General features: G+C 31.2%; 1 protein-coding gene across 1 annotated transcript; it reads left to right on the top strand.

Moving 5' to 3' along the window:
* Nucleotides 1-1,532: 1,532 nt before the first annotated feature.
* On the top strand, nucleotides 1,533-3,413 carry N7478_010752 (Zn(II)2Cys6 transcription factor; the record flags this gene model as incomplete). The annotated part of the gene is made up of 8 exons (XM_056926966.1): nucleotides 1,533-1,599; nucleotides 1,655-1,658; nucleotides 1,717-2,281; nucleotides 2,345-2,858; nucleotides 2,912-2,994; nucleotides 3,046-3,145; nucleotides 3,211-3,228; nucleotides 3,274-3,413. The coding sequence occupies 8 exons, from the start codon at nucleotides 1,533-1,535 to the stop codon at nucleotides 3,411-3,413; spliced, it is 1,491 nt and encodes a 496-aa protein (XP_056774014.1).
* Between the last annotated feature and the right edge of the window lie 10,948 nt (nucleotides 3,414-14,361).

Raw genomic sequence — 14,361 nt, forward strand, 5'->3', positions numbered from 1 at the left:
CTTACTAGCGAGCTGGGCTTATAACTGTCGGAATTACTAAGTGGAGAATATAGATATACTAATAGAATATTAACGTATCTGATTCCTATATAGCAAGCCCGTAGTAATTTAGGTGGGCAAAATAATGACCAATACTTCGGATCTATAGTATTTCCTTCTTCCGAGATCCATTGCTGCTGTTCCGACACTTGTCAAGGTCTACCTGTATACTCGCGTTGGTGGAGCCAGAGACGGGGCGGGAGTGGAGTATCCGTGCGCAGCGCCTTGCCAACCCATGCAACACGTAGCGCTATGATTCGCTTATGCCTTGTGATTAATCTATGGGCGATGACGTTGTGGTCTCTTAGATGAGTCTTTTCCGGGATCCACTAGATAGGCATTCCGTCCCTAGTCAAGTGGAGGCTCACTAGTACCAAGACGGGGGCCCGCCGTGATTCTCACCCCATGTGATTCAAGAGGTGTGCGAGAGGATTAACGGTCCTGTAGTATTGAACGAAAACACTAGACTGAAGAAGTCTACTCTTCTACCAAAAGGTGGATGCATCTATATTCATTATGTGATTGCATCAACCCCAGGGTACTCTTGACATCTATGCGTCACAGTAAGGCAGCCAGTACCTACACCGTAGCCTTCTATTCAATAGAGTGGCCAATTAACTATTCAAGGGGGGTTGGACTAGGACTGCCTGTTGCACCACTAACCTGGTTCTGGTTGAGTGTTTAAGCTAACCCGCAAGGCTGCCACGCCACAAATTCCAAGATTGTGGTATTTTAAATATTACACGCGTATTGCCAAGGGTACCATTCACTCCTTGGCTTCTTCTTAGCTTTTTTTTCGCGGCACTTTCTCAGCTCTGTTCAAGAAAAGGTCTATCCGATGTCCTGGTGAGAGGACAAGTTCCAAATGATGCATACTATAATTTGAATTTCTAAATAGTGTTAATCAGAATGCTATCTTTCAACAAGATAATGCACCTGTCTATACAGCCCGTCTTGTCCAGGAGACACTTAATGAGCTTGGAGGTGATTTTATGGAGTGGCCTCCTTATTCACCCGTGTTGAATCCAATTGAGAACCTCTGGGCGCTCTTGAAAGCTGAAATTCTTAAGCAACACCCTGAACTAATGCATCTCCCAAATAATGAAACCACTGCCCAGGGAGCCTGGGGAAACCCTAGGTATTGATATATTCAAGCATCTAGCTGATACTATGCCACATAGAGTGCCTGATGTTATCAAGTATAATGGTTGGCATACTAGCTATTGATATGAGTGAATTTTCTGAAGTTTCTGCCTGGCAATATTAAAAGTGGGTCCTTTGTGCCGAGTACCTAAGGTCAAATACTTATGAGACACCACTGTACTTATGCCCTGTTTCCACTGTATCTCGAGGAAGTGGGAAAGCGGAGCGGGGAAGCGGGGACAGCCGCATTGTTTAAAACGTGGGTCCTCAAAAATCAGCGGTGCCTCATAATCTCTGTCAAAGCCTCGAAGCTGGCACTTAGCTCGAATTCGAGTCCTGAAAAACAGTAGATGGACTCGGCAAGGAGTACACGCAGTACGGACCGCAGCAGGCGTGGAACTTCGCGGAAGAAGACAGGTATGAAGTTATTGATGATGGAGTCACTGACCGACCGACTGACCGACGAACTTAGGATGGTAAGTGATGCGCCTTTGGTGGGGAAGAAGGCTGCAGGAAGACATTAACCCATGGCAGTGCGACCTGCAAATCCAGGCACACGCGGTGCGATGAGAAAACCCCGGTATGTAACAATTGCGAGCGTCTCGGTCTTCAATGCCGTCCGTCCGAGTTCATCACCCAGTCGACGTGGAGTAGCATTCTTTCTACCGATCCACCTCCCGGGGAGGAACGCGAAACCGACTCGACGTCTACCTTCTCCAAGTTCCTGCCGTCATTCAGCCCCCAGGCCACACGGGCGTCATCCAAAGGGAGCGCCAGTGAGCTTTCCAGCTCCTTGACGCCTTCCAATCAAGCAACTGTGGCATCTCAATCATCCCGCTCACTATCACGCCCGTCTTCATCCGGAATATCGGTGGAACTGAACGACGAGGTGATCACCTTGCTCAACACCTTCCGTGCCGGCTTGGCGACATGGATGGACGTATTCGACTTTGACAAAACATACGAAAGAGAGGTTTCTAGACGTGCTTTGCACTCAGATTTCCTGCTCCGCTGCATCTGCGCCTTTACTGCGCGGAATCTTTCCCTGCTAGTCTCGGGCGAGGTTTGGTCCCCGATCGCCTCCAGGTATTATGGCGAAGTACACTGCTGCCCCTACTTCTTGGCTCCCCCCTTGAATATCTGGTCTGATTGACATACTTAGGCACTGAATTATATGATCGTGGCGCTAAGCTGCGGAGAGCCAGACAGCGATGCACTCACTGCGGCTATTTTATTAAGTAGTTATGAGGCTTTGGCGGCATCCAGGACTTCTCATCAATCCCATTACAAAGGCGCCATGAGTTTGATCATCACCCGGGGAATCTCTGCGAGCTCCATTGGATTGGACAAGGCCAACTTCTTCATTTACATGCGCCATGAAATCACGATCGCTTTGAGTAACCAGGAGCCCCTTCAATTTGACCCAAAGAGATGGAATATCACAAAACCAGGGGCAAGGGCATGGGAAGATCACCTCGCAAACTATTTAATGTTATTGATTGGCCATATTGTAAACCTTATCTACAAGGGAATTGAGTCGCCGTCTGACCGAACAAGGTTGAAAGATCAGGTGGACGAGTGGTATGATACCACCACAGAAGAATTCCGGGGTATAGCGTATGGCGAGGTATCCGAGAGTGGATTTCAGAAAATTTTCTTCCCAGTCCCTGCCTCAGGTGAGCTACGGGGTGCTTGTCTCCACTGAGTCTCAAAGCTGATCACAGAATAGCTGCTGCAATTTTATGGTTTCATGCGGCCCAGATTCTGCTTTTTGCAGAAGGGGACACGTTCAGCCCGTCGAGTAGTCTGTCGGTAAGGCGCATTGCCCGCTTCTCTCCATGACCAAACTAAACCGAGGCATAGAAAATCAAGGTCCAGGAGCATGCTAAATCTATTATCAATATTGCCTCTTCGGAGCTACCTGCCAGCGCTCGTTGCTTTGCCATAACACCAATATATATTGGTAAGCCTGACCAACCTTGAGAATGACTGCTACCTAGAGGATGCGCAATTGCTAACAGCCCCAAGCGGGCAAACATATTCACGGTATTTCCAGTAAGATGCGCTGCTATACACTATTGAGCGCCATAGAGAGGGATTGGATACTGTACCCAAGACAAGATACGATCTTTGGAACGAATGATGCATCGGAACGACTTTACAGTGTGCCGACCGCTTTCGCCTTCCATGTCGAATACATAGAGAAGCTGTTTCAAACCCTAATCATGTGACCCGCTAATCCAGATATGGGTAGTATGTAATTAACCCGTTTTGTAGCTAACCAAGTAATATATACCCCAATTGTATAATACAAGTATGAAATATACAGTTATTTACCCCTGAATTCCAGGCTGGAACTTCCAGCCTAGAAGATTCCATGCAAAGCATGCAAACAGAGTAGTCGTTGAATAGGCAATTTGCCAACAGTCCCTCTTTGTATCTTGCGGTTTCATTACTGTAGAGCACCTGGTGCTCTTCTGCGTGTCTGCCCGGGATCAGGACGCTGTATGAGGCTCGATCGACAGTAAGGCTTATTTATCATCCCCGCCACTGTCATCATTCCATCCTTTCGGATCTTATTGGACGCCAGAGGTGTTTGCTAATCGCTTCTGATTCAATCTGCTTAGGCTTCCCTCCCCCGCTTCAACAATAGCCAATAGCATTTGTGGCAACAATGCTTATCAACCCCGGACAGGTCATACATAGGACAAAGATTCACAATATACCCCCACTCCTGGTTACTTTGGTCGTACACTATCTGTATTCTCTCCTAGCCCTACCCTGGTTTATACCACCAATCCAGTCCAATCAGACCAGCTTAGCTTTCTCCCGCTTAATAAATAGGATAAAGATATAAACTATAACAAGCCATCTCCAGAATATATCTGCTATACAATTACATAGAAGCTTATACTTAACTGTAAGAAAGTAGACAGCATATCCGAAAAAGGGTTAGTTATAACTCCTCAGGATTACTAGACCAAGGCTTTGAAACCAGCAATTGAAGAAATACTGCAAATAAAAAAGAAAAATAGCCAGCAAGTTCAATCTAAAGATACAGCTGTCACTATTAAAGCAGACAACCAGTCTCAGCAAAATCTAGAACTATTTTATGCAGCTACCATTAACTGGAAGCTTAATAAAAAAGCAGTTATGTAAATAGAGCAATTTAGTCCGGATAGATAGATAACTTATAATTAATATTATATTTTACTACAAGGAACAATAATAAAGTGCTGTATATCAGGGTATAGTAGGTACTTATATATTAGGAGCTAGTAGGCTAGCTTGTACAGTAAGTAGGGGACTAGAAGGAGTTATATTACAGATAGGCTATAGGATAGAAGATTAACTAAGATGTAGCTTAAAGAGCTATATTAAATAGGAATAGGAAGTTCTAATAATCTTAGAGATTATATAATAATAGGAATAGGGATTCTCTTATATAAGGATCTATACTATAATATTACTCCTCTTCTTAAAGCTAAGCTCTATAAGACTAAGGTAGTATTTAGATTAGACTAGGCTTTAATAAGTATCTTTAGTAGAAGTTATTTGTAATCTCTCTAGTATTCTCTAAGTATTTAGTAAGCTTTTTTATAGGATTCTTATAATCTAACTATTTTATAGTATACTTTAAATAGGGTTTTATATAATCTTATTATTTTTATTTAGAGTCTAGGATATTTTTAATAATCTATTTCTTAAGATCTTTAATTTTAATTAGAAATAGAGAGAACTATTTTTATATTAGAAGAGGATTATCTAAGATAAGATAGAGTAAGTTTATATTAAAAATAAAATAGATCTTTATTCTAAGTAGAAGTTCTAGATAGTAAATATATAAATCTATAATCTTAAGAATCTTAAATAGACTAAGGTTCTTTTAGTTAAGTTTTTTCTATAGATAGAGAATCTTAATATTTTAGGTACTAAATTAAATTAATTATTTAACTTAATAATTCTAAGTAGACTAGTAGTATTAGTTTATAGATTCTTTATAATAGATTTAAATAAATATTATTTTATTTTATATAAACTTAGTAATATCTTTTATTTATATAATAATCTTTTTAGTATCTAGAATAATAATAGATAAATAGAGATCTAGTTATATAGATTTAAATCCTAAGGTTAGATAGAATCTAAAATTAATAAAGAATAAAGAAACTTTAATAATCTTAGATTTATTAGAGTTTAAAGTAAATTTAACTAATAAAAGTTATTTTAATTAGTTATTTTATAAATATAAGATATATATTTATAGATACTATTCTAAGATTATATTTATCTATTTAGTTTAACTATTAGTCTTAGAATAGTATATCATTAATAATAGGTTTATAATTTATAAATATTAAATTAAATATTTCTAAAGTTCTAATATAAATTAAAGTCTATAATTAGATATAATTATATAAAATAAGTTATATAACTTCTAAATATATTAAATATATAATTAAGAGACTTCTTTAATATTATAAATTTTATAGTAGGATATAAAATATCTTATTTTTATAAGTTAGTCTACTATTACTAGGATAGTATTAAATCTATTACTTTCTAATAAATATATAATAAAGTTTATTAAGATTGAGATCTTTAGGTGCGAACGGGTATGTATTACTAAGTTAGGGAAAACGACAGTTAATATACATGTACTGGTAAACAAATATAGTAAATAGATATATCTGATCATATATGATCAGATAACTGTAGATAGATAGCAACAGATATAGATATAGATGTTACTATATATAAATGAACGTAATAGATTATAATATATAAAATATATAGGGAGAATTAAGTAAATTTATCTTATCCTTCCCTATTTAACTAAGATTGTCTCAATCTTAAGTATTCATATAGGGCAATAGTATATAAACACCTATGGTATAATCATACATATAGGAGATTATAAATATTCACGATTCGCCTTTTCGAGAGCGCCATATTACTCGCTTTTTTGGCTATTTATAAAGCATCTTATACAATAATATATAATAATATATCTAGCTATATAGTGGATAGTCTCATTACATAGTGTATGTTATATGAGGGAATACTAGTAATATTAAGGATTGTTGTACGATAGTAGTATCCTGGGGGTATTGAGGTGGTAGAACCTTTTAAATTGTCTTTCTAGTATATAAATCGACGGCCTCAGGCTCAATAGTAGTCTGCCGATCGTTTTCTAGATAGTTTTGATGATAATGTAGTGAATGGTATGGAGGGAGAGGCTGTGATCATAGGTTGTATGGTGTTTGTTGAATAGTGTTATGATTATCCCTTCTGGCTATATAAACATCTATATTAGCCTAAGGCCTCTTGCTTAGCTTTGTGGAGCTTCCTATTTATAGGGGGTCTATATAAAGTATCAACCTCTTCTCTAGCTATAAGCCCTCTTTCTCTTCAACCTCCTATTATAGCTTAGTAATTAGTATCACCATTATCATTATATTATCTTTCTCTCTAGTAGTGTGATTCTGCTTATTTACTAAAGCTTACTAATACTATCTTTATATTGTTTACTATCCTTCTTGTATATTGTTGTATTATACTCTCTCTTCCTTTATATACTTTTTCTCCTATACTTCTCTTCCTAAACATCTTATTATATCTCTTCTTTTCCAATAGGTATAATTCCAGATTCTTATAGTATTATTTAAGCTGAATATAAGCTAATATCTTGTTTCTTATAGAAATATTGGATGTTCTACCTCCTGATATAAGTATAATTGTACCCTAGAACTTTAGTGTTAGATCTTAATTTATAAAAGCTATTGTATATAGCAAAGGTATTAATATATTTAGTAATATCTTTCTTCTTAACTTCTAATCTACTTCCGATCTTATATTTATTGCTATACTAGTTATGTGTAATGTGGATTAGTATAATATTAATAATATTAAAGTTAATTTAAAAGAATAAAGATGTATATATATTACCTAATAAATCGGGATAGCTACCTCTCTATTATATATATATTATTTAGTAGGTTATAGGCCTTTTCTTTTATATATGGTTGCGGTTCTTAATAGTAGAGATGTTATATTTAGCGGCTCTTGTGCTTTGTGTGTGTACGGGAATACTATAAGTAGATGCTCTTTCCGTTAGAATCCTTCTAAGAACCTTATTTGCTTTATGTAGGATGCTTATCTAACCTCCTATTATTATGTCTCTTGCTATCTAGTTGAAGATCTAGCTGTGGAAGAGGACAATTATAATATAGAGGAAGCTTCTTCTCCTATAATCATACTATAAAAGTATTATGTTACTATCTCTATGTCTTCTTCTAAGAAGACTATATCTCTTATCTCTAAGAAGCTGTATATAACTATTCTTACTCTAGTAACTCCGGAGACTTTAGTTTACACTAAGCTAGTTCTTTCTTTTATATAAAAGATCTAGAAGATCTAATCTTCTTTTCTTGTAGCTTCTTTTTCCTTTCCTAGTCTAAAAGGATCTACTTATACTATTAATATTAAGTGTCCTAGTAGACTAGTTTATCTAATAGACTAGTACTTTTCTTTATTAGATAACTATAATATCTATTATTATATTAAAACTAGTAAGTTCGAGCCAATACTAATAGCGTATAATTAGCTTTTTCTTGTAGAGTCTTAACTAGTCTATAATTATATATAAATAGTAGTAGTTCTGATAGAATACTATATCCTTAATCCTAATAAGAGTAAGGCTGAGTTAGAGGGGAATCCTTTTATACTTAATGTGGTTAAGACTATATCTTAAGTAGTTATCTTATTTATGAAGAGGAATAATTATTATAAGAAGAAGTCTATTCTTGAGGAAGAACTTAAAGAGTTCGGAGATATTATTTATAATAAGCCTAAACTTTCCGCCTATAATACCTTTAATAATAAACTTTTATTTAGTATATTACCTAGATCTCTAGTAACTCCTTTGAAGAAGACTATTAGTAAATAATCTATTTACTATAGCTAGCCTTATAAGGGTACCTTAGTATAATCTATACTATTTTATACTATTTTATATTACTTTATAATATTTATAACCTTTTTCTAGGGATAATTCTTAGTATTTTTCTGTGTTTGATTTGATTATACTTTCTTTTATATTTTTAGTTAATACTTGATAAGTCTTATATATCTAATATAAATCTCTATTTTATTCTTTTCTTTTTTTATAGATTTTATAACTTAGTTTTTGGGATTATAATAATAAAGGGGCTATCTTTTATTAGTATCCTTTTATATACTGTTGTAGTATATAGAATACTTCTTTCTAGAAGAATATTTCTTTCTATATTTATATCTTTATTTTTAGAGGTATATCTAGTTTTATTATTATTACTTAAGTCTAAACTTAACTCTTTTTATAACTCTTTAGGATCCTTCTATTTCAGATCTTCTTATATATATTAGTATTTTGTTATATATCTATATACTTTCTTAATAATATATTCTATGATTATGTCCTCCCCTACTAAACTTTATTATATACTATTATAGTAGAACTCTTCCTATTCTTTATAAGTAAAAGTTAATAGATCTAAGTAAGTTAATAATAGAGTATTATTCTTTAGGATCTTTTAGATCTTTTTAGGTTTCTTTAGGTTTAAACTAGCTTATTATATTATAATTTAAGTAGTTTATAATATTTATAGTAACTTTAGGTTATCTACTCTTACTTCTAGAAGTCTTAATCTATTTATAAGATTTTGGAGTATATAACTAGATAGCTCTACTAAAGTATATATTCTAAGGATATAGACTATTAGGATATAATATAGTCTGAACTATTTGCTTTTAAATTTCTTCCTATTTTTATTATATATTAATACTTAGTTATTCTTCTAAAAGCTAGTTTTTATAACTTTACTATTATAGATATAACCCTTCTTAATTATATGATTTAGTAATAATTTATTTATCTTCATTTGTATATTATTCAAATTCTATAGTATATCTAACCTTTCTGTAAAAGGTTATACTACTATTGTATTATTATTGTTACTAGGTATTTATGGTTACTTACTATATACTAAATAAAATAGGCTAAACCCTATTGTGCTATATTTATATATATATATAGTAAAAATAGCCTACGTTAGGTAAAGATCCTATAACTTTGTTAGTTTATTTATTAAATATTTTATTAGTATTTGGTCTAATAATCTATTAAAGTTTTCTATCTTCTTATTTATATATAGATAGTATAGAGTGGTTATTTAATATTGGGCACCAAGAAGCTGGATATAGTATCTTACCGCCTTGGCTAATAGATTCTGGCTGTTGTTGGTAATTATTTCTCTTAGTATACTATAATTTATAAAGATTTGTTTATATATAAACTGATCTAAAGCTTCTTCTGTAGCTTCTGGAATAGCCTATATAATAATCTAACTAGTAGTATAATTAATTATAGTAATAATCTAATAATTATTATTGGGTGTATAAGGAAGGTATCTGATTAGGTTAATACCCTATTGTTTGAATAGATAGATACTATTCTCTACTATATATTAAGCTATCTCTTATTCTAAACCTTTTTAAGGGTTTTGGCTAACTTAGTATTTAGGGTATAATTTTATAATATCTTCTATATCCTTTTTTATATTTGGCTACTATACTTATAGATAAATAATTTTATTTATACCTAGGTATTCTAAATAACTAAACTTCTTATAGAGATATAGTAACTGTTCTCTATGAAAGAGAGGTTCTAGATAAGATATATAAACCTTATCTTTATAGGTAAAGACTAACTAACAATAAGTTATATTTATAGACTTTATTGGTAACTTTATGTTGTAGTATAATAAGTTTAGAGTAAACTTTTCTATAGCTTTTATAAACTTCTTATTAGTAGGGAGTATTCCTGAATCTAAATACTTTTTTGTAGTTGCTAGCTATTCTTTTTCTAGGACTTTTATAACTATCTGTTTTACTATAGTCAAGATTATAGTAAGAGTAGTATTCTAAATTGGAGGGAATAATATATTTGTAGGACCTTTATTAATAAAATCCGGCCTTCTACTAATAGTATTAGGAATAATTGTCTCTTTATCTTTTTAATACTAAATCTTTAGATCATACTCTTAATACTTTATAACCTAGTAAGTAAATTGTTTACTATAGGTTAGTAATGTTTGTAAATATTACAAACCCTAATAATCGGTTATAATAGTTATTTTTATGCCGTTTTCTAGATAATGATCCTATAGATATAAGGCTTCTTTAATAGTTAATAACTCCTTTTTATATATAGAGTAATTTAATTCTGCGCCAGAAAGCTTATGACTGTTAAAGATTATAGGATAGAGTTTTCTATTTTTATCTACTTAGTTTAGGACTATTCTAATAGTCTATTTAGATGTATTAGTCTTAATTATAAATAGTTTTATTAGGTTAGGTTAGATTAATATAAGAGTAGTAGTGATAAGATACTTTAGTTATCTAAAAGCCCTTTTATATATTACTGATCATAAAATTAGACGAAGCTTATCTTTTTAGAGCTACTTGTTAGGCTTCTTTAACAATTTATATAGAGGTATATAGATTCTGGTAAAATCCTTGATGAACTGTTGATAATATATTATAAGTCCTAAGAATTACTGGACTTTGTGTATATTTGTAGGCCTTAGCTATAATATAATTATATTAATCTTTGCTAGTACTACTAAGACTTATCCTCCTTCTATATAGAACCTATAGAACTTAATATATTTAGTAGTGATCTTATATTTTCCTAGTATGGCGTATAGCTGATGTTCTCTTAGTATAGCTAATACTTTTTTAAGGTACTTATAGTATTCTTCTATAGTTTTTAAGAAAATAAGAATATTATCTAAGTAAACCATAACAAATCGGCCAAGAAAAGGTCTTAATATATTATTTATAATAGATTAGAAAGTAGTAGATATATTATATAGCCTAAATAATATTATAATCCACTTATATTTTCCCTATATTGTATTAAAAGCAGTCTTTTCAATCGACTATACTTCTATTTAAACCTACTAGTATCTAGATATTAAATCTATCTTAAATATAATTTTAATAGTATCTATATAATTAAGTAAATCTTAAATTCGCAATAGTAGATAACCATTTTTCGATATTAGTCTATTTAATATATAATAATCTATATATATCCTCTAGCTACTATTTGGTTTTATAATAAATATTATAGGGAATCCCTAAGCGCTTATGGATAGTCGAATCAGACCCTTTTCTAATAGTTTAGATACTTGTTTTGCCTATTCTTATAGCTTTTATTTAGATAATATATATAAGTTGATATTAATAGGTGTGGTATCTCTAGTATATATATTATATAAGATAGCCTGTTCTGGTGGTAACTCTTATAGTAATGTTATCCTAAAGATATCTTTATATCTTATTAGGATAGTATAAATCTTTAGGTCTCTATATATAGGAATCCTGGATAACTTAAGTACTTTAAACTCTCCTACTGCCTCTGGATATATAATATATAATACTCCTTATATAGACTTATACTTCAGTTCTTTTTATATTTATTTGATTAATATTAAATTTAGTTGTAGGTTATTATTATTTAAGATATATCTATATTAATTGTTAGTCTATATAATATATGTCTGGCTGCGATTATAAATCTTTATAATAAATGTTTTCTAATAGATCTTAGGGTTCTAATACTTTAGGAAATCCTGCTTAAGAATAAGTTTATATTCTAGTAAATTAAGTATCTATACTAAAATAGTTATATATTAGCTTCTAAGAGCTATTAGGAGTTAAATCTTTAATCTTGTAATAAGCCTCTCTCTATTAGATATTTAAATATATATATCTAAGCTTGTTTTATAGTAGTTAGGATATAAATAATTTTTCTTAAGGAAGTTAATAGAAATAAAGATGTAGGAAGTACTATAATTAAATAAGGTACGAATAGCTATATTTCTATCTTAGCTATATACTAAAACTTTATAGTATAATAAGGAATCTTCTATAGTATAGAGATCTATCTTAATATTAGTAAGTTCAGCTTTCTTCTTATATTTTTCTATACTCTCTAACTTTTATAAAATAACTAGGATAATAAGAACTACTAATACTAGGTCTAATAGATCTAGATCTATATATATTAGTGATTTTAAAGCCTTTTTTATATAGCTAACAAGAGTTTTAGTTATTTTAACTATCCTTAGTTTTTTAACTTCTTAGTATATCTAGAATCCCTATTCTAACTCTTCTTAAATAATTAGTAATTCTACTTAATATACCCTTTCTTGTTATAATTAAAATATATTTAAGTTTCTTTTTGTTAGTTATCCTTTAATTTATTTATAGACTTAAGAATATCTAAGTCTATTATATTAAGGTTATACTAGTTACTATATAGATTACTATTTCTATTCTTCTTTTCTAGATAGCTAGTGATTATAGCTTCTTGTTTAAACTATATAAAATACTTAATTATTTCTATAAGTCTTATTAGGTGATTTTAGTTCTTTGTCTAATACTTCTGTAACTATATTTTTATATCTTTCCGTAGGAATTAAATAAGAATAGTCTCTAATATTTTAATTCTATATTTAGTTGTAGTCTTTTAGAGATTTATTATATACTTAATAAAGGTATGATCTTCTTAATAATACTTCTAGAAGTAGTCCTATTGTTTTTCTCTATTAAGATGTTCTAAGAACTTGTGTTTGATCTATATCCTATATACTATAAATATATAAACTTCCTAGTTAGGATCTGTAATTGTAATGTATTGTTTATAATATTTCTAAAATTGAGTTACTCTTCTTTTAAGAGCTCTACTAGTTTAAATTATCTTATTGTATTTTTTTAGTTATACTCTAATAAACTATATAATCTTATGAAAGTAGTATTTATAGTTATAGAGATACTTTTATATAGTGTTGTTCTGAATTTGGTTGTTGTATTTGTTAATTGTGTAGATATTCTTTATTAATACTTATTTAGTGGCTAATATACTTAATTAGGTATGAATAGTATTAGATATTATATTATACTAAGTAGTCTATAATATTTCTTGTTCTATATATTTATACTTAAATATAGTAGCGGTCTGGATAATAATTTTAAATATAGCTACTAGGTTACTATTAATACTCTATATGTTTATATAAGTCTCTATAAGTGCTAATAGAAGGATAGAAAATATATATATAGTTTACTTGTCTATAGATAGAGCTTACTAGTGATCTTCTAATTTGTTGTTGGTAACTTTATATAGATAATGATTATCTATTATAGTTGATATATTCTAGTCTTTTCTTTAGTAAAATTAAATATACTAACTCTTCTTTTCTTTATAGTAAAGTTCTTCTAAAGATATTAAGTCCTTGCTATATTTACCTTTTTACTTCTCTTGGAGGTGGTTATATTATAGTTCTTGACTACTAGTCTCCGGTTTTACTTAAAAGGATATCCTGAAATAGTATAGTCGATATAATACAATGTAATAGCTTAAAAATAAAGTGCCGATGTATGTAGATCTGCGGGATTTACTATATCTTACCTGTGCTTGGAGCTTTGATTGTCTAATTATAGTAGTTTGTGCTTGTTCTATGAACTTTGGCTTCTGAATTCCCTTAGATGAAAGCTATATATATAGTATTGAGCTTCTGTATACTATTATTATATTGAGACCCCTTCGGCGGACCTTATCGCCTTTCGAATCGTTTTTTCCAGGATCGTACGGATATTTATATTATGCCCCTAGCAGCCCCTAATAGGCTATAAAAGGCACTATCTTCAAAGTAATGCTACTATATGAGATCTTTGGGTGCGAACAGGTATGTATTGCTAAGTTAGGGGAAACAACAGTTAATATATGTCGGAACAGCAGCAATGGATCTCAGAAGGAGGAAATACTATAGATCCGAAGTATTAGTCATTATTTTACCTACCTAAATTACTACGAGCTTACTATATAGAAAGTAGACACATTGATATTCTATTAATATATCTATATACTCCACTCAATAATTCCAATAGTTATAAGCCTAATTTACTAGTAAGAAGACTATATTCATTAATTAAAGCTATACATAAGGTATATCCACAATAACTACCTAGCTAGACATCTATCCTTACCCCTAAAAGAAAGTTTAATCAAACTACTATAGAAGAACACAAGCAACATAGATTTAACTATAGTCTCTATTATAAAGGGCA

Source organism: Penicillium angulare (genome assembly GCF_028827245.1).
Source record: "Penicillium angulare strain IBT 27051 chromosome Unknown utg000008l_segment0_segment0, whole genome shotgun sequence".
NCBI lineage: Eukaryota > Fungi > Ascomycota > Eurotiomycetes > Eurotiales > Aspergillaceae > Penicillium > Penicillium angulare.